This window comes from Notamacropus eugenii, chromosome 7 (genome assembly GCF_028372415.1).
Source record: "Notamacropus eugenii isolate mMacEug1 chromosome 7, mMacEug1.pri_v2, whole genome shotgun sequence".
NCBI lineage: Eukaryota > Metazoa > Chordata > Mammalia > Diprotodontia > Macropodidae > Notamacropus > Notamacropus eugenii.
In genome coordinates this window covers 12,456,044-12,477,237 of record NC_092878.1, presented here as the reverse complement: position 1 = coordinate 12,477,237, position 21,194 = coordinate 12,456,044, and the positions used below count along the sequence as shown (strand labels likewise).

At 39.3% G+C, this 21,194-nt stretch overlaps 1 protein-coding gene across 2 annotated transcripts; it reads right to left on the bottom strand.

The window, feature by feature from the left end:
- Positions 1 to 210: 210 nt before the first annotated feature.
- On the bottom strand, positions 211 to 21,180 carry RAB2B (RAB2B, member RAS oncogene family). Of its 2 annotated transcripts, XM_072624088.1 has the most exons (8): positions 21,066 to 21,180; positions 20,713 to 20,784; positions 18,199 to 18,266; positions 14,161 to 14,243; positions 13,834 to 13,926; positions 3,573 to 3,684; positions 2,696 to 2,764; positions 211 to 1,941 (listed from the first exon to the last, which is right to left on the bottom strand). In XM_072624088.1, exons 1-8 carry the CDS (start codon positions 21,109 to 21,111, stop codon positions 1,834 to 1,836), a joined length of 651 nt encoding a protein of 216 aa, XP_072480189.1. In that variant the 5' UTR covers positions 21,112 to 21,180; the 3' UTR covers positions 211 to 1,833. The 2 variants fall into 2 exon arrangements, with proteins under 2 accessions (XP_072480189.1, XP_072480190.1); XM_072624089.1 differs by lacking the exon at positions 2,696 to 2,764.
- Positions 21,181 to 21,194: the final 14 nt, after the last annotated feature.

Here is a 21,194-nt window from a genome sequence, read left to right as displayed (position 1 = left end):
TCTGGGCCGGGGAACCTGCCCGGCTCCCTCCGCAGGCCCGAAGGAGAGCTTCGGGGAAGAACTCTGCAGTCTAGGCCCAAAAGCGGGGGCGAGTCCTGGCCCCAGGAAGATTCTGTAGCCCCTCTGACCCGTCCCCTGCAGCGGGGATAGTTCTTGGACCGCTGCCTTCCCACAGTTACACTCAGAAATGACACATGGAAGGGGAGCAGGTTGGACGCATGCATATATTTAATAATGAAATAATTCAACAGCAAAATAATAATAAAAAAGAAAGTAAAGAAATAAAGTCCATGAGGCACCAGTGTGGAAAAGGGGGACTGAGTGACCTAAGCGGAAAGATACAGGGGCTGGACCGGGAAGACGCGTGATGGGAAACGGGAGCAGGGCTAATTGTTTGGAAGATAGCATAATATGCTTTTGTAATACAGGACTGACTAGAAAAGTGCATGCTGATTTGCTGGCCTAGCGGCAGTCAGCCTTCCTATATAGGTCTGCATGGAATGGAAGTGAAGATCCTGGATATGGTAAAGGGAAGGCAAATGAACATGGATCCTAAGAAGGGAAAAAATGAAAATATGGAACCCAGGATCAGCCGTTAGAAGAGACTGGGATATAGTTCCTAAAAGGTGCTTCCAAAGCCTCAGAAAAGGCATACAATAAGGCTGTTCTATGTCTTTGAAGTCAGTCAGAGTTATAGAGTACATATTATGTGCAATACTAAGCACTGTGAGGGAACTGGGAAGGAAGGAGAAGCACAAAACAGAAGACATGGTCCCTGACCTCTATGTGGGGAAGAAAGGTCCTCCACATAAACAACCAATGATACATTTACAAAGAAACAAAACGTGCAAATTAACATAATACTGAGTTTATAAAGGCTGAAGTAGCACTGAGTATTAGACCAATTAGAATTTGGTGGGGTTGACTTTGGGTCATAAATTATTCTTAAACTCACTAAGTTGAAGAACATGGATTAGCATGTAAAAAAGCAAGGAAGAAGGAACAAAAGTCATGTGTAACAAGCTGAGGAGAGCAAGCAGATTTGCTTGACTGGAGGATCTGTAGTGAAATGAGGTTGGTCAGATAGTAAAGATTCAGTTGTTTGAGGGTCTTGACTAGATATAGTCTCTAAAAGAACAAGAATAAAGATTGTTTTCTCTAGGTCCTACATAGAGAAAAAGACCATTGGTCCTGGACTGCCTCAAGAAGTTTAGTTACTTCTCTAAAAGTGGACCCTAAGAGATAAAAATTAACAATGGAAAGGAGTTGCTTACAGACATAGAAAATTGATCATTATCTCTAAATGCTCTAGCAGAAGGAACTATATGTTCCCTACAAGGTCTTTGAAAAAGTAGCAAACGGACCCCCAAAGGGAAGGAAATAAAAAGGCTGCTGAAATTCCCAAGCTGACAAAACCATTCCCACATGGTACACCAGTTCCTTACTCTTTGACATGCTCACTCAGAAGATCTCTGACACTTGTTAACATTCATAACGGGCAGCAGGGTTGTGCTAAAAAAAAAATCAGTGTTTGCTTATCTTTGAACTCTAGTGAGTCTCAGCCTTGCCCCTAACAATTCAGAAATTAAAAGATGAGGATGGGAGTTGGGAGGGGAGAAGGAAGAGGGAGGAGCCCTAATCTATAGGAAATGTTCATGTCCCCAAAGAGGAACTGGTCAGTTAAGGGCACAAATTCTTCCCTAGTCGGGTGGAAGGGCAGGATATCACACCTGGGGATGAGGCTCCCCTGGCCTAAGCAGCCAGGACCCCTTCCCTCAAGTCTGCTGCATGTGGGATCTGTTCCAAGAAGGACCAGATACTATGGCCAGAAATTCAGCAACAGCTCGAGCTGTCACCTGTGCCTTCATAACTCCTTTGATATGAGCTGGGTCCTGATGATGCTGAGGCTGGCTGCTGAGGCCCAATCTTGATGCCATTTGCCTGTAAGAAAAAAAAAGAAATATCCCCAAACCTTAGTGTTAAAATGGAACAGAGACAGGAAGAAAGAGGGAGAGAGAAATAAAACAAAACAAAACAAAAGAAAAAACTGATCACTCTCCAAAAGGCAGGAGGGGCCTTGGAAGGTGAACAATTCTTGTAGGTGCATACTAAACAGCTGCAAGGTCAATCAGTAGTTATATAATGGCTAACTGTAATAGAAATACATAGAATTGTCTAGAATTAGTGGAGGTTTTGTTTTTGTAATATGTATGTGTATGTTTATATATATACACATATATGCATATATATACATATATGCCTTTATTATGTTTAAATTTTTGAGCCACAATAACATGCATACATGTGGTGGGAAGGAAAGAGAGAAAGGGAGGATAGATATGGGAAATAAGTTTCTCCCTTCTGTTTTCACCCCAGATTGTATAGAAGAGGATGGATCCTTCTAATTGATAGTGTTTATAACTTCCCCATACCCAAGGACTGTAAAAAAGAAAAATTTTAAACAGTGAATGAAATGATTACTAACCACTTATTTCTTCAACCACTCATTCTGCATCATCAAAAGAAACCAGGAAGAAATAATGGGTCTCCTGAAGTCTCATGTGAAAAGTCAGATTTAAACTGCCTTAGTTTAAATAGAAAGGCAACAGATGGGAGAAACCTACATTCTAGGAAAATCCTTATCTTATTCAGGTTAAAATAAACCAGTGCTAGGACATGCATCACCCCTTCTCACCTCATTGTTGACATCAAATAAGCCCTGTTGGATCTTCCTATATATTTCTTTGGCTGTGTTAATGAAGGCCTAAAGGAAACAAATCAATTCACATAGAGACAAGGAGAGCTGAATATAGAGAAATAAGAGAAAGAATGCAATAGCTTTTTTCTGTTGTATATCTAAAGAGTGAAAGGGGGAATTATAGAAGACAGGGAAGAAAATCATAGGAAGTCTCAATAACCACGGCACAGTCTTTCTTAAGATTCTTAGAGAATGCTTCCCAAGATTTTCAGTACCATCCTCAGTATTGGCCCAAGATCTTTTCGGGTTGGTGTCATATTTAAACTTAAAAAAATACTGATGTCTTTTGCTTTTATATCACCTTCATTTTCAAATATATCCCTCAATCTTCTGTCTCCAGAGAGCTATCCCTTGTAAAACAGAATAATAAAAAAGGGGAAGGGGGGAAGTTAAACAAAACTATTCAACATAACAACCAAGTCTGACGGAATATGAAATGTTCCACCAGCGCAGCCCCCATCTCTGCAAAGAAGGAAGGGAGATATGTACATTATATACAAACTGAATGAGCATCTTCCTTATCTTACAAACCACTGGGGAAAATATTAGATGAATGTAGGCCTCTAATCAGTTATGCAGCTACCCAACAGTGCTGTATATACCACATTTTATTAATGTTATTTGACCACTTAGGAATTAGTTAAAATGGAATAATTCCATAAAAAGAGAGCACTTGTTTCCCCAATCCACTAAGACTACTCCTTTCCTTACCAAGAAGACTTTGTGCTATTGGGGAAGGGAGTTCTGAAAGAAAGGTAAGAATAATGTCCTGTTAGTCCCTACATCATTTTCTCCACTCCCTTTGGGGCAGTACCTCTTCAACATTAGAGGCGGTTTTGGCTGAGGTCTCCATGAAGATAAGCCCATGCTCCCGAGCAAAGGCTTCTCCTTCTTCCCTTTTCACATCCCGTCGAGACTCTAGGTCACTGAAAGAAATTGATGGAGACAAAAGGAAAGAAAGATCCATATTAGAGAGGGAACTCTTCCAGAAACACTGTGGCAGTACAATGTCAATTGTAAGACACCAGTGCAGTATTCTGCATGTGTAGCAGCATACATAACTTTTTCCCTGCATAGGGTTATTTCTGTATATCCCTTAGGTATCATCCCTGTTTCTTGATTCCACTTGATTCCACTTGATTCCATAGTGCTAAGCACTATGCTAAGTCCTGGAAATACAAACAAAGGCAAAAACAATGCCTGCTTTCAAGGAATTCACAATTTAATGGAGTTATAGTGAAAGTGAAGGCAGGAAAATGAGTAAGAGGAAATCCAAGGTGTTAGAAAACAGAATGGGCACTTCATACCCTATCATTTCCTCTTCTTCCCTCTTTCATGAAGTTTATTTGCAAAGAACCTTTGATCTTACCCACCTCATCATTTCTTGCCCCATCAAACTGTCCCCATTATCTATCATCTTCAGTCTTTTCACTCTAATGGTTTCTTCATTTCTTCCTACAAACATGATCAGATTTCCCTAAATTTTTTTGAAAAGCAATTTCCATTGACTATACAGTCCTTTCAAAACTACTCATTGCTCTCTTTTCTCCTCTCTGAAGTCATGTTTTTGAAATGCTGGTCAATCTTCACCGCTTCTTTCTTGCCACCTACTCATTCTTTGTCCTCTTGCATTGTGGCTTCTATGCTCACCCCTCTTCTGAAACTGTTCTCTAAGTTCCAAATGACTGTGCTTACTGTTCGCTTCTTATTCTCCTTGCTTATCCTAGAGCATTTGGTTTTTGATCACTACTCCATGATACGCTTTCCCTCAGATTCTATGATGGTGATTTATTCTGCCTTTCATCCCATCTTACAACAGTTCCTTCTTTATCTCATCTTTTTACCTAAGTATGGGGATGTCGCTACTCTGTCTTTAGTTCTCAATTATCTTCCTCCACAATCTTTTCTACTTTTATTGCTTTATTGTCCTTAAGCATAGGAGTTCCAAATCTCTATCACCAGTCTTGATTTTTCGTTCAACCTCCAAACTGGCATTTCTTTCTTTAAAAATCTCATACCTTTTACTAATCCACAAAACAAAGAAAAAGAAAGGAAAAAGAAGCGGTTCAGCAAAAACAGCCAACGTATCCACTGAGTCTGATGACGTATAGAGTTTTCTGTTTTCCAAGAAGGGAAGGAGATGCTTTTTCTTCTTTGTCCTTCAGACTGACCCTGGGCTTTATGTTTCACAGAATCCAGGGGTTTGTTCTCATTACTGTTGTGGCTACTATTGTTCTCTCTCCTTACACTGTTTGTTGTTTTCCTGTTTCTACTTATTTCACTTTGCATCCATTCAGGTAAGTCTTCCCATGCTGCTCTGTATTGTTCCTATTCATCATTTCTTATGATTTGGTAATATTCCATTAATGCACATAACACAATTTATTTAGCATTACTTTCAACAGAGTGCTGCTATAAATATTTTGTACAGACCTTTGATAAGTTTGTACCTTGATCTCCACAGGGCTGTATGCCCAATAGAGGAAATCTTTGGGTCAAATAGTATGGATGGATATTTTAGATACTTCTTTAGCATCATTCCAAATTGGACAGAGTGGTTGGCAGGCTTACATTTCTAACTGTCTGTTCAAAATTGAACTCGTATCTAACCCCCAAATACATCCTTCTCCCTGACTTCTTTATTTGTGTTGATAATACCATCTCCGTGACCAAGACTCAACATCCAAAACCTATTTATTACTTTTCACTTCTTTCCCCACATAAAATCTGTAGTCAAGTTTTTAATTTGAGAAGATAAATATACCTTCATAACTATATTCGCTGACACTTGATGGGAAATGATTTAATGACAGGAATAGGTATAACATATTCAAATGGAACAGATCAAAGGAAGTAGAAATGTGTATAAAAGCGATTCTTCCACAGAAGACTGAGTAGTTACAGTGTGGAAAAGATTAGCAATTGAGATACATAGAAGTTCTTAAGACAAAAATCCAAAAACAGGGTAGTAAAACCAATAGCCTCAGATGTCTATACTTAAATTTGTTAACTATGGATAACAAATGAGAAGAACTAGAGATGCTATTGTACAAAGGCATATTTAACGTAATAGGTATCTGAGACAGTGTGATGAGACACGACTGAAATATGGCTCTGGAAGTATATACCTTATTCAAAAGAAATAGGGTAGGTAAGAGAGTGGGGAGGGAAATAGTACTTTATATTAAGAATGTATATTCATGTGTGTGAAGAAATCTAAGAAGCTAAGGGAGAAAACAACTGGATAAAGATCAGTGGTAACAGAAACAGAAGTGATATTGTCATCAGAGTGAACTACAAACCACTCATATAGAAAAATAAAATACATGGGAGTTCAGGAAACTAACCATATACCTAGCACAGAGGCATGAGACAGTAATGATGGGAGTACTTTGGTTATTCAAACTTTTCCTAGTGCTTTCTCTGCCAAAAGAAAAGCAAGTAATGATTTCTTGACTTGCCTTAATAATAATCCCATCATTCAAAATATGAAGGAAACAACAAAAGGAAATTAAATTCCAGATCTAATTCTTACCAAAAGGGAAGAACTGGTTGCTGGAGTAGAAGTGATGGGAATATTCAGGGGAAGTAGACTGCAAAGATTTTAAAATTTGTGATAGTGAATGAGAGAAAAGTCAAGAATAGTCTGAAATGCACTCTTGATTTTGAGTGGAATAGATTTCCATGCAAGGCAGATAGGTAGGATCCCATTGCTCAAATTCTACAGGGACAATTCAACCCAGGGAAGTTAAGAATGAAGTTCTAAAGACACAAGAGAAACAAGCATCATGAAGAAGAAAAAAGGAAGCTGTTAAAGAGATTGATGCAGATGCACAAAAAACTCACTACAACCAACTTAAGGCTTTAAAAATATATGTACAGAAGACAGAAGCAAGGGTAGGCAATACAGGATGACTAAAAAGCATGGCATAGTCTTGTAAGAATAATGTCAGCAATGATAAAAATCAGAATAAAGTGAGGCTGGTGAGGAAAGCTAAAGAAGCAAAAAGGTTTTTGTTGTTATTTTTAAACTACATTGGGGAAAACAAGAGGATGAAAGAAGACCAAAGGATGGTTCCTTGGGGTGGATAGGGCAATGACAACTGAAAACTGACAATTGGCCAAGTTGCTCCACTCACTTTGCTTCTGCTTTCTCCACCAAGGAGAAGGGTTTTTGCACAAGAAAGGACAGAATGAAAATGGCTAAACCCAAGAGATTGCAAGATAGCACCTATTTTTCCTTGATGGGTTCAAGTAATTGGTTCAGGTACTGTAGAGAACTAAAAGAATGAGTCATGATCAGGGCTCTTTCAAAGAACATGGAGAAGACAGAAATGACAAGAATGGAAAAAAGCAAATGTCCATATTTTCCAAAGGAGAAATACAATGGTGTTCAAACTGGACTCACTAGCATTGTAGAGGCAGCATGGTACAAGGGAAAGAATACTGAGTCAGAGGTCTGGGTTCAGATTTCATTTTATTAGATTTCATTAGCTATGTTACACTTGGGCTAAAACATTTTAGCCCACAATTTCATAACTATAACATTGGGAAAGGGTGGTTAGGTAGCAGGTGGACATGGAGGCGTTAGGGACTATGTGGGATCAATGTGTCTACAATGTGATTAGTGACCAAAAAAACCCTAATATGATTGTGGCCTATATTAAGAAAGACACAGCAATCAGGACTAAAACCTGATAATCTTGCTGTATTCCTCCCTAGTCAGACCGGCTTTGGAATATCATCTATAGTTCTGATACTACAACTTAGGAAGGTTATTGATAGCTGGAGAGTTTCCATAGGAATAAAACTGGGATGGAGAAGAGAGGCAATAGCATGCCACTTCAGAATTGGTTGAAAGTTCTAGGAAGGCTTAGCACAGAGAACGATGACATCATTATGTTCAAGTCCAAGCAAGGCTGTTATGTGCAAGATTGTTGCGCTTGGTCCCAGAAGGCAGAACTGGAAGTAATGGGTAGAAACTGCAGAAGATTTGACAACCTTCCTAACAATTAAAACTATCTAAAAGGTGAATGAGTTGCCTCATGAGGTAGTGGGTTATCCTCACCTAGAGAATGTTAAACAAAAGCTGGATGACTACTTCTTAGTTTTAATATAGATGGCAGTTCTTTTTCAGTTATAGACTGTATTAGGTATCTATCATGTCTCTCAACTCTTGAGATTTTGTGATGAGTTAAAGATAACAAAGCCAATTACAAATCCCTAGAACAATGGTCTCCAAATATTTCATACTGCATACCTTTATCAATAAAAATTTAAGGGGCACTTATCCCCCATGTATCCTTATTTACAAATTATATAAATAACTTGCTAAATTATGGTATATGTTACAAAACAAAAATGGAAATTAAGAAAAGGATGACAAAGACATAATTTCTGATCCTAGATTCAATTAGGTAAGGATGTGACATGGTCTGATACGTGTTTTAGGAAAATTACTTTGGCAACTCTATGGAAGATGGATTGGAGAGAGAAGACTTGACAGAGGGGAGACCAATGAGAGTCTATTACAATAGTTCAGATGAGAACTGATGAGAAATGTCACTTTCTGAGCAGAGAGAAAGGGCTAGATAAGAGGTATATTGTGGAGATAGGACTGACAAGGTTTGACAATTGACTGGTTATGTGGAATGAGTGAAAATGAGGATGACATTGAGGTTATGAAGGTTGGTAGTTTCCTCAAAAGCAATAGGGAAGTTTAGAAATGGAATGGGTATATCAGTAGAAATAATGAAATGAGATTCCCCAGGCTGTCACAGTCCATCCACGTAGGCTTATCCTGTCCTACTCAAAACAAAAAGGGAGGCTCGGCTCTTACTCATTCATCACTATGCTTGAGCCAGATCCTGACCTTGAGAGGGTCACCTCTCTAGCCAGAAAGATAAGGGTGGGGAGTATGGACTGAGTAGATGTTTTGGGTAGGGAAGGGAGGAAAAGAGGGCTATTTCCAGCAGCACTTACACAGCTGCTGCTGTGGGTGCTCTGGTAATAGTTAGATTGTAATTGTCCTGAGAGGCCAACTTCCACCTCAGAAGGGTGTTGGGGGTACAGAAAGGAGGCTGAGGATGGAATAGGTAAGTGTTAGGAGGTAAGAGTGGGTGTAGTTGTGTTGGAGAGAAGTCTCAGGAATGGCTATGTGAGAGAGGATGGGATCTGAGTCACCCTCTAGTGGATCACACATGCATTACGACTGCCTGGTCACCTTTTAGTTACCACTGCCCTGGAACATTCTACTAGAGATATGACTATTGTGACTGACAGTGCTCTATTAATTTGCTATAGGACAGAATAGAAGGTTTTCTGTTTGGCATTCATATTTCCCTTTTAACCTAGACCTTTAGACTGATTTCTTGCAATCTCCCCTGTCACACTATATACTCTAGCCAAGCTGCTCTACTTTTACACTCTTACAGTCATCCGACCTTTGGGAACTCCGTTTCCCTCAGCTCTGGTGTCCCCTCTACATGAGGCCTTCTCTTCTTCCCCACTAAAATCATTTTCCTGTTTATTTTTGCACACAATTTTATTTCCTCTTCTGTACGTAACATTTTCTTTGGTAGAAGGTGCTGAATAAATGACTGAAATGTCAGTTCCTTAAAGACAAAGACGACTTTTTTTTGTTTCATATCCTCGGCACCCAGCAAAGGTTCTGGCATGTGGTGGGTGCTTAATTAACGCTTCCTGATCTGAACTGAGAGAAAAAGAAGAAATTCTTTCAACAAATTTTCCTAATTTCTAGTCCTGTGTCTTCTCTTCTATTTTCCATGATTTTTTATATAAAAATGTTGCCAGCAACTGAGCTGCTATCACATTCATGAGCTCTTTTAGAATGATTGCACAGAATTCATCTGGGCCTAGTGAAATTCCCAGAGCCACTTGGGGTTTGGATTCTGCTCCCAGGTCATCAATCATCTTGGGTCTCAACTCCATGTGGCTGCATTGTTCCTTAAAGGACTACCTGTCTAGAATACAGGAATGGACAATGAATTAGAGAAGCCAATAATGAAACTGATGGGGAGGCAGGTCACAAGTGTTTATGGAAAACGTGCTGAACTGGGCGCAGCTAGGTGGTACAATAGATGGAGCACTGACCCTGGAATCAGAAGGATCTGAATTCAAATATGACCTCAGACACTTGACACTTACTAGCTGTATGACCCTGGGCAAGTCACTGTCCTTTAACCTGACTGCCTAGCAGAAAAGTAAAGAAAACTTGCTGAAATGAATTCAAGATCTCCAGTATCCAAACATCTGTTAGTGATATCTCTGTTAAGAGCAGAACACATGGTCATATGGCCTCTGAATATAAAAGGAAAACTGTCTCAAAAGGAATTAGAAGTTCTCAGGAAGAAAATTTTGATGATGAGGCATATAACACTAATGAGGAGGAAAAGGGAAAGCTCCTTAAAAAATGAAAGCCACCCATCAATCGAAGATTAGTTTCTGGAGAGGGAACTAATCTATAAACTCAGATTTTAAAATACAGTACAGAAGAAAGAAGGATGGATATCAGAGGATAAATGCAAAAGAATAGCAAGGCTCTAATGGATAAAGGCTAAATAACTCCCAGAAAGCATTCAGGCTTGTGATAAATCAGAAGAAAAACAAAAGGGGCTTTAAAAAAGCTATGTTGGTGGCATGATAGGGAAAAGACTCCAGCTTGGGCTGGGAAGATAACTGATAATAACATACAGTAGATAAAAGGTAGAACTATTAAACATCATGTTTGCTTTTATTTTTTTCTATCAAGAAGAATTACCTTCACACTGCAAGATGGAACAGTAACAGTAAATAGGGAACTGAAACTCAAGCTAAGTGAAGAGCCAATAAGAGAGCACATAGAGCTCTACTTAGTGAATTGTCTTTTTTGATATCCCTAGGGCTCCTGTGCACAGTCAGTGCTTAATAAATGCTTATTGACTGCTTGAAGTTATCATGTCCAGATGTATTACACCCAAAAATATTGAAGTAATAACAAGTAGATTACTGTAGCCATACCATGGGTGATCACTGAGTCCAAACTCCTTATTTTATGGCCTTGGAGCTCAGAGAGAAGCGATTTTTCCAAGGTCATGTGGGCAGGTGTTAGCAGAGGGAAGCAGAAGGAATAAGCATTTATTAACCACCTACTATGTTTCAGGCACTATCTAAGTGCTGTACAGATAATATCTCATTTATTCCTCACAACAACCCTGGGATGTTGGTGCTACATTGTACCTATTTTACAGTTGAGGAAACTAAGGTAGATGGAGGTGAAGCAACTTGCCCAGGATCACACAGCTCCCAAGTGCCTGAGGCCAGATTCAAATTCATTCTCTCTTGATTTCAGTTCCAGAACTCTGCTGCTGAGCTGGCTTTTGTATTCATCCCAGGAATGGAAGGGAAGAAGGCTCTGTGTTTAACTCCAGAATGGAAAGGAGTAGTCCATGAGGAATGGTGTAGGGACACAGTTACTCAGTTCTGGAATGCTAACCCAGTCTGTATTTTACAGTCTCTCTTACCTGTGTTCAAGATTCTATAAATGTTACCTGAAACATATAGACAATGGAAATATATGAAACCAAACGCCATTCCTCAATAGATAAGTACTCAAAGGATATGAACAAATAGTCCTCAAAAGAAGCTATTAACAGGCATATGAAGCACTAATAATGAGAAGTGGAAATCAAAATAAGTCTAAGGTTTCACTTCACACCTAGCAAATTGGCAAAGACTACGTAAGATGGAAATAGTTTGGAGGGTTTTAGAAAGAGGTACACAAATGCATTGTTGGTAAATCTGAATACTGATTTAATCATGCTGGAAAGCCATCTGAAATAATACAAGGAGAAAGACTAAAAAGTCCATACTCTTTCAATGAGAAATTCCATTAAGGTAAATACCTCAAGGAAATCAATGACAAATAGAATGTACCCTTATAGACCAAAGTATCTATGGCAGCACTTTTTGTAGTAGCAAAGAACTATAAATAAACTTCCTTTATTGGGGAATGGTCAAACTGTGGCAAATGGATGTAATGCTATATCATAATCTGCTCTATACAAAATGAGAAATACAGAGAAGTATGGAAAGGTTTACACAAACTAATAGAAAATGCAGTAAGAACCAATATGCACAATGACTACAACGATGTAAATGGAAAGAAAAACAAAATAAACGACACTGAATGACCAAGTTTTGTCCAAAAAATAGCTCAGAGAAGGTCCTCCTGTCATCCTGCAGAGGTCTGGGAACGTGGGTTTGAAACAGTGCATATGATGCCAGTCTTTCTGAAATGTGAGTTTAGCTGATATCTCCCCTGCTTTTTCATCCTTTTTATTATAAGGGATGGCCCTGGGTGGGGGGAGGGGGAAAGCACAAACTGGGAAATGTAGCTGTTATAAAAACAAATGATGTGAATAAAATTTAATCATCCAAAAAGAATATTTAATAGGAATAAATGAAGTTCCACATTTGGTTCCATAAAAATCAGCTATCTAACTATTAAATTGAAAAGGTGTTGCTAGAAACATATTCACATTAACCAAAGTCAAGGTGAACCTTAAAGACCTAAGTAGTCTGAGAACCCAATTGATTCAACAATATGATGCTGCAGGCAAGATAGTTAACGTGCTCTTAAGCCACATAATCAGCACTGTTACTGTGCGTATATTTTGTGTTTATTTAGGACCGATTTAGAGCCAGAAGAAACTTTGGAAGGCATCTAGTCCTAGGCCTGCATTTCACAGATAAGGAAACTGAAATTTACAGAGATTAAATGACAGTAAGTGGCAGAGTGAGGATCTGAATGTGGGTCCTTCAATGCCAATTACAGTGTTCTTTCCCCAGTCCTACGCTGTCTCTGCAATTCTGCCAAGTTCCCCGGGATGCTTTTCCCTAGTTCCGTAAAATGATGGCCAATGCTTCCCTCATTAGAGTCCAGAAGAAGAGTGGGAACTGATTGGGTCAGAACCAAAATCTAGCCAATAGTTGCAGACGTGCCTTCAACAGCATGTAGCGCTATCCAATAAAAGAACTGCGGTGAGCAGGATGTTTCCCTGCTGAAGCAGGCTAAGGGGGCACTTGGAACACATTCCAGGAAAGGTGAGGCAGATTCCCTTCTCACCACCCAATTCCTCCCTTCTCATCACTCCCCTGAGCTTCTTAACATAATTTTTCAGAATGACTTTTGTATCATCATCCTGACAACACTTATCTGTGCATATGTGTTATCCTCAAATAGAACAAAAGCCCCTTGAAAAAAGGAACTGCCTTGTTTTTGCCTTTGTATCTCCAGCTTCTAGAGCACCTCCTTCCTTCTGCCTCCTCAAATCTCTCATAGGATTTTGTCTGAATTTTTCTTATGATCATATTATACCTTGTATTTTACTTCTCTGTGCACATACTATTTGTCTCTCTCCAACTAAATTGTGAGTTTCTTTGTTGTTGTTCAGTTGTATCTGACTCTTCATGATTTCATAATCCCATGATCCCATGATCCCATGTCCATGGAGTTTTCTTGGCAAAGACACTGCAGTGGTTTGCTATTTCCTCTTTCACTGGTTTAAGGCAGAGGTTAAGTGACTTGCCTAGGGTCACACAACTATTAAGCGTCTGAGGCCGCATCTGAACTCAGATCATCCTGACCCCAGGCCCAGAGCTCTATCCACTGAGCCATCTAAGTGCCTTAGGACAGCTTAAAGTATTGTTCTGTCTTTGTAGGCCCAATTTCTTGTCAAAGAAGATCATAGACTTAAAGTCGGAAGGAACTTTATAGGCCATTCAATTTAATCTCATTTTACTGATGAGGAAACAGATTCAAAGATGCTAAGTGACTTTCCCAAGGACATAGCTAGCAACGTCAGAGCAATCTGAACCTATATCTTCCTACCTCCAAGCCCAGCACCGTAGGCTGCAGTCAAGCACTGCATAGAAGAGGTATTTATATTAGCTCCCCCATAGCTATACAAAGCTCAGAAGTGAATACATAACAAGCCTATGGAATGCCTTTGAATTAAATTTGTAGAGAGCAAGAGAGTCTTTTTCCTTTAATACTCAACATAAGAAAAATGTACCTCTTATTTCCAATCAACATGATAACCATGTTGGAGCTGGAGTGCTGCCGGGCATCTTCTAGCCATGAAGTCAGGTGGTTGAAGGTCTCACGTCTGCAGGATGCAAGTATAAAGAGAGGTTAAGAAACGCAGCTGAAGAGATCAGAACAGGCTAAAATGGCCCCAAATAAGGGGAAGATAGCTTCCACATAGGAAAGAGGGAGAAAGAATGGAGAAGCCCTTTCTGCATGGCTTTTTCAATAGATTTAGCGGGTGATAAAGTTGGAGATTTGTAGGGTATGGAACAAAACTTCTTCCCCACACCTACATCTCAAAGACATCACTCACCTTGTAATGTCGTACACCAGTAGGGCTCCAGCTGCTCCCCTGTAGTAGGAACGGGTGATAGAACGGAACGATTCTTGCCCAGCCTTTCCCACCAACACGGCAATAAGAAACCCCAAACAAAACCAGGTTATTCCTGGAGAACAGGCAGAAACACACTCTTCATCACCCCCACCCCAATTCTTAAACAGAAAAATTTGTTTCTCTTTTTTGTGCGGCAATTGGGGTTGACTGACTTGACCAGGGCCACAGAGCTAGTACATGTCTGAGGCCAGATTTCAACTCAGGTCCTCCTGACTTCAAGGTCAGTGCTCTACCCACTGAGCCACCTAGCTGCCCCCAGAAACATTTCTTTTGTAGACTAAGATGACTGAAAGAAGCCAATCTACAAGAAAAGGGGGACTCAGCTAAGCAATCCACTAGAAACTTAGGTATTTTTAAGTTTTGGCTCCAGATATGTTACTGATTGGTCAGGAGATAATTCACATACAATTTTAGCCTTTCTGCTCCCATTTCTTCAGATGTTAAATTATGTTAGAATGTTAATGATGGAAATCCTTCATGGTACAAACCTTATCATATGTTATAAGCTGGTAACTATTGTGTTAATGGCAGAAACATGGTTAACTTTCTGGGGGGCTCTGCCCAACCACAATCTTAACATGGTGAGTAGCATGAAAAAACAGGAAGAGAGCTCGGGCAATAAATAGCCCCTCACTAGAGTTTAAAAGCTGCAGTTGCACTTGCATGTTCAATTATATCATAGGTTAATTTTATATGTATCATTAACACTCTGGCCCGTATGATACAGACAAAAAAAACCATAGAAGCAACATTTGGTTTCATGATTATTTGTGCCATTGTTTTTTATAGGAAGAAAATGACTTTTTAATCAAAGTATGTAACTATTCTACAAGGAAAGATAGCTAAAAGCTTTTTGTAGCTCTGCTCTTATCCTCACATAGCTTCCTTGGAAATCTGAGAAGGAATAATATTATCTATAATGTGAAGATGAAACTAAGATACAAGCATTGGAAACAAAGTGATCTGCTTAAGGTTACATAGTAACTTATCTTGGACCTGCAGAATAGTTTGGGTTTCCTGACTAGTGGTCCACTTTTCTTTTCCCTAGATAAGATTTTCTCTTAAGAATTATACAAATGTTTCCACCAATTATATAACTGTTAGGACATCAGACTCGAAGAAGAAAAATAATTCCAAGTTCTTTGTAGCTAATACCTACACCACTGTAGCTTTACAAAATATTATCTAAGAACCCATTTTTAAATTTCATATTCTTTAGAAACATAGTCAACATGTCATTTAGACATGTCAACATAGTCATTTAGAAACATATTCAGTTGGAAACATAGTCAACATGTATTATTTTAGCTGTTTTGCTTTGAGCTCCTGTGGACTTTCTAACCTCCTCTACTTACTTTCCCTGCAAGTAGATTACAGCCCAATCAGAGCAAGAAAGGGAAGTTTCGTGGAAGTCCATGTGGTGGCCAAATCATATAAGAGTACTTAAGTTCAGCTGTTGAAAACATCTCCTCTGTCTTTAAGCTGCCTCAAAAAGGAAAATCCTTTTAAAAATAAAATGCTCAATTAATTTTTCCAGTTCAGGTTTGCCTATTCGAGGACTGAGTAACAATGCCAATCAGTTTCCATTTTTGCAATGTAAAGATAATATTTGCATTATCTCTTTTAAAACGTTGTTTTGTAAAGTCCAGCACGCTATATTGGTTAGGAGTTCTTATTCCTAAAATGTTAGGTACACTCCACTTCAAACTGAAGTATCAAAAGCACACCAAAGTCAAACATAAATGAGTTTTGGATTACTTTCTAAAATTGCACGAGCCTGAAAGTTTCCCTTCATTTATGTGGATACCTGGGAGTTGGCTGCACACAACATAAGTGAAAGCCAATAGAATATACTATCCTTTCTCAACAACAGAACAGAGATGGAGATCACAGAGAGACCTGTATGAGTAAAGCACTCCATAAAAAATATATTTACATTTTGCATACATACACACATTCTAGTGTACCAAGATGACAGTAAAATGAGAACACTGAAGATATATTTCATCAGTTTAAAAATAATTAATATTTTCAGTAGTGATTCCCTAGTCATTAGTATCTCTTACCCCAGAGACAAGTGTTTTTAATTTTTAAAAAAGTTATACAGTCTCAATCTATGGACATTTTATGTATTTGTTGCTTTTAACTCAGTTTCAAAGGACAGTATCACTAGAAGGGAGAAGAATAATTTGAATGATATAGATTAGTAGAATTGGCAAGAAAACATTACCTAGGCATCAGTTAAATAGCAGTAGTTCTCAATTTTTCTATTTATAACCTATATTATCTCTCCAAAAGGAAGCTACAAATCAACTTATCCACACAATAATAAGCAAATTACTTAAGGGCTCTACAGGACTCTCACATTAAATCTGATCCATACTGGGGAGGCATGGGAGATCTCAGCTGGTTCTGCTCATTTATAAAGCCCGCAGATTTTCTTTCTATGATTTCTTGGAATTTCTAGGATCTCCCTCTGGGTTAAGAACCACAGTTTGGGAAATACAAGGGTAAGAGATACTAGATGAAGAGATTCTATATAAAAGAGGGATCAAAAAGCAAGGCTTTTGAAGCTTCAGGGTCCGTGGTGAGAAAGAATTCATGAGCTCAGGCAACATAAGGAAATGCAAGGCAGCATAGGGTAGTGGTGAGAGAGTTAGACTTGGAACGAAGCGGAGCTGGGTTTGAATGTTGCTTGTGAAGTTACTTGTGCGATCATGGACAAATCACCTCTCCTGTTTGACTCCATTTCTTTAATTACACGAGATAACATCTGAGGTACTTACCTCACAGGGTTGTTTTGAACTCCAAATGAGATGTCTATAAAGCACTATGTGAAAGTCAGTTACGGAGACAGCGGCAAATAACGACAACACACGTTCTTAAAGGTGTGCTGGTAGATATGGTGTGGCTTTTGTCAACTTGGATGTTAGGAGTAAAAGTAAGGGCATGGGTTAAGAGGAGTGCAGGCTTAATGAGACTATAGGAAGTATTTGGCTACCAATGCTACTATCTGAATTGTGAACCACTCGTGATAATGGCCCTGACAGGAGAGAGGGAAAGTATGCATCAGACAGAATAATCTTGGCAAAGCCGCTTGGAAAGCTCAACCTTACATATGCATATACTAATATAATCCTAATTAAATAGCAGACTGATCAACTGGAGGTACCCCAGAGCAGTAATTGAAACTTTAAGGGTTCATACAATCAGGGGCTTTATACAAAAAGCATCCAATGTTCAATGCAATTAACAAGAGGACAGTCCTCAAGAAAAACTGCCTAGATCATTATACACAGAATTGAGCCTCTTAATACACAGATGCTTCAGCTCCTAAGTCTGCTAAGTGACAGAATACAAAAAGTCAAAAGCAACCACAAAGGGGAGAGATTCTGAACAGAAATTAGGAATAGCTCCCCGTATACAAACTAAGACAGTGTTAAGACACTGAAGAGACTTCTTCAAGGCAGAGAGAGGAATTGAATCAAATGATATCAAGTAAATAAAAATGATCTGGGAAAAATAGGTATATAAGTAAGATAATGTAAATATATATATGTATGTATGTATGTATATACACATACATTAGTATCTCTTGCCCCACAGACAAGTGTTTTAATTTTTAAAAAGTATCTATATATATATAGATATAGATATAGATATATTTATATATAAATAAACACACATGACATAAATATATATATATGTATAGACATAAGGTAATACCACTAGTATTTGCCTTTTTAAATGCTGCAGCAGAATGAAACATAAAAACATTGTGACAAGGAATTCCATCCTGGACTTGGAGCTGAAATCTACAGGACCTGAAACTTTTCTTTTCCATCTCTTTAACTTCATTCTTCTTCTGTTTCAACTCAAAATACCCCACCCCACCTCTTCCCCTTTCCACATAAGCTTAGCTATTGGAAGGGGATGAGCTCTTCTGTTCTCTCTCACCGTGTCCCAGATTTGCAGTTTGATTTGTTTGCCATCAATGTTGACCATACGGGCCCCAAACTCCACACCTGTCGATGAAGAACACAGAATATAACGATGCCATCAATGACTGTCATGTTCAATGACGAGTCAAGGTTCTGGCCCCCATGTTTCAGGTTCCACTTCCTGTGTCTGCTCCAAGCGTAGCCATCCTCCTGGCAGTTGTCTAAACACTTGCTCCATTGCATCTCAGGGTCTATCATTCTTTTTCCTCACCTGGATTTATGTAACTATGCTTCTGCTAATAATCACCTCAAGGTAAAAGTAGCAAGTCAATGTGGAAATTGGCTAGTTTCTTAAACTTGGTTGCATTTTGCACCATTTAACTAATTTGGATGGTTTTTGTGGGGGGGAGGGGTATTGTGATTTTATCAGAGAACTACTGATATAGAAACTCTCCCACTTATGCAGACTGACAATTTGCCTGTACCATAGCCAGGTAAATTTTAAGAGGGTTTCCTGGGGAACCTGCTCATGGTCACATAGTTAGCTAGCATGTATCAGAATTAGGACTTGAAACCCACCCTTCTAAGCTCCAAGGCTAGCTCTTTATCCACTATGCCACGCTGCTTCTCAAATGTTGACCATTGTAAAAATAAGTTGTAATAAACTTTATAGCTTCTTTTTAAAATATAAGTTGCAAGGTTTAAAATCTTCAATACTAACTTTCCCTGATGTACTCATTCTCTAGTCTTCTTTATGGAACCATAATTATTTATTATAAAGAGGGAAATATGCATTTATTAATTGCATATTATACTCCAGGAACTTTACAAATATTATCTCATTTGATCCTCACAATGATCCTACTATTATTATCCTCATTTTACAGTTGAGGAAACTGAGGCAGAGGTTAAGTGATTTGCTCAGGGTCACACAACTAGTAAGTGTCTGAGGCTTGACTTGAACTCAAGTCTTCCTGACCTCAGGACCAGCATTCTACCAATGTCACCACCTATTACAACCCTAGGATCTATTTGAAAGACATAATATAGTGCATCTTCCCAAGTAATATAGTTTCTTAAGAACTAAAATGCCTAGGATGAGTAAGTTTCTGCATTAGGAACTTACATTCCCTTATTAGACTGTTAATGCCAGGTCTGAGCCAGAAAACAAAAGGTACTGCTATTAAACATATTTGATAACAAAATATGTATTGTCTCCTCCTTTCACTCTAAACTTTGTCATTTCATATAGCATGGAGGCAAAAATTTTAAGGAAAAAGTAGTTTTATCTTAGCTAGCAGTAAAATACTGACTTAGCCAATAGTACTTTTGATGGTGTTCATAATTAAGTTAAGAAGTCTCAAGGAGGGCTAGTTGTAGTCAATGAGGCCACAAGAATTGATTCTGGTTGAAAGCAAACTAATCTCCAAATTCCTTCATCCAGAATATAGTAACTTTTCTTGAAAAAAATTTTCTTTATTTCTCGGATAGTCACAGAACAATTTCAGTAGGCATAAGGATAAGAAAATGTCTATCCTCACTTGCACTTTTCCATAAACATGATCTTAAAGACACTTGGGCTCCTGTGCACAACTACTTGTCCAACTTCTTTGTGTGATGGCAAAAGGCCAGAAGGAACATAAATTCCATGCCAGAATTTGGACAAAATGCTAATTTCCCTGGTGCTACAAAATCCCTGTCTTTTTTTATGAACCCCATATGTCTGGTGACTTCTTGATCAAGCAGGTTTTCTAAGAGAAAATGCTTCTCAGAACTGCTAGTTACATTCCTAGAAACTTTTGCTTCTTTCCTCTTATGCACAGGCTTTTCTCCATATGATGGAAGCTAAAAATTTTACCTCTCTTTTATTACTGTAATGAAGCTGTTACCGTACCATAATTTTTCTTATCACTAGCCATATATACTTAATCTCTTTGTTCCTTCTCTGCCACTACCAGTAACAATTTTTCTCTTAAACCCCTGCAAAAAGGCATTGCATCTGAAAATGACAAATATTGCCACTCGGGAATTCACTAAGCTCTTTCACAACTCACAAACCAACCAATCAATTTTTCTCTTGTCGTTACAACATATTAAAGCTGGAAGGATACTCCTTTTATTTTACAGATGAGGATACTGAAGCTTACGGAGAAGCAAGCTGCCCGAGGTCACCCAGACTGCAGCTACTCTTTGGTTTCTTTGTCAGTTATTTTTATTGTCTCCAACTTGACAATCACTTGACAGCACTCTTTCACAGACTCACAGAATTCAAAGCTGGAAGGGCTCTTAGTTACTGCTCTGATTTTATGGAGGGAGACCCTGAGCTCTAGAGACATGAAATGACTTTCCTAAGCTAGTCAAATCTATTTACCCCCAATTCATGCTCTTTCCATGAGACGAATCTGCCTTCGCCATTTTCTCTCCATTTATTAACACAACTTTTGGCTACTTAAAAGTGGAAGCCCATGGCTGCTAACTTTTAACTTCACACTTCTCACCCACTTTCCTTAGGGTGGCACAAAGTCCTTACCTATGGTGAGGTCGTGGACAGGCTGGAACCGCTTGTCTGTAAACTGCAGAAGGAGACATGACTTGCCCACACCTGAAAGAGGACGTGGGGACTCAGGTCCATCCTCCCGAGAGAGGAGGTGGGCAGGGCAGCCCAGAGGAAGGCACCAGGTGTGGCTGGCGTCGGCTCCCCCCGTGTCGCAAAGGGGCCAGAGCTCCTTCAGCCCCGCCCCGCCCCGCCCCCATCCTGGCCCCGCCCCCGACAGCGCCCCTCCGGGTGGCCCCGCCTCCCCAACGAGCCCCGCCCTCCCCTGGTGCCACCTTGGGCTTGCGAGCCCAGTCTCAGTTTAGCGGATGGCCCCGCTGGCCGAGTACCTGTGTCCCCGATGATGATGTACTTGAAGAGATAAGCGTAAGTCATGGTCCCGACCGCTGGTCCTCCCGACTTCTCTGGCCACCCACCTCCGGCCTCTCTAGCCACGCGACCTAGCGATATCTCTACTT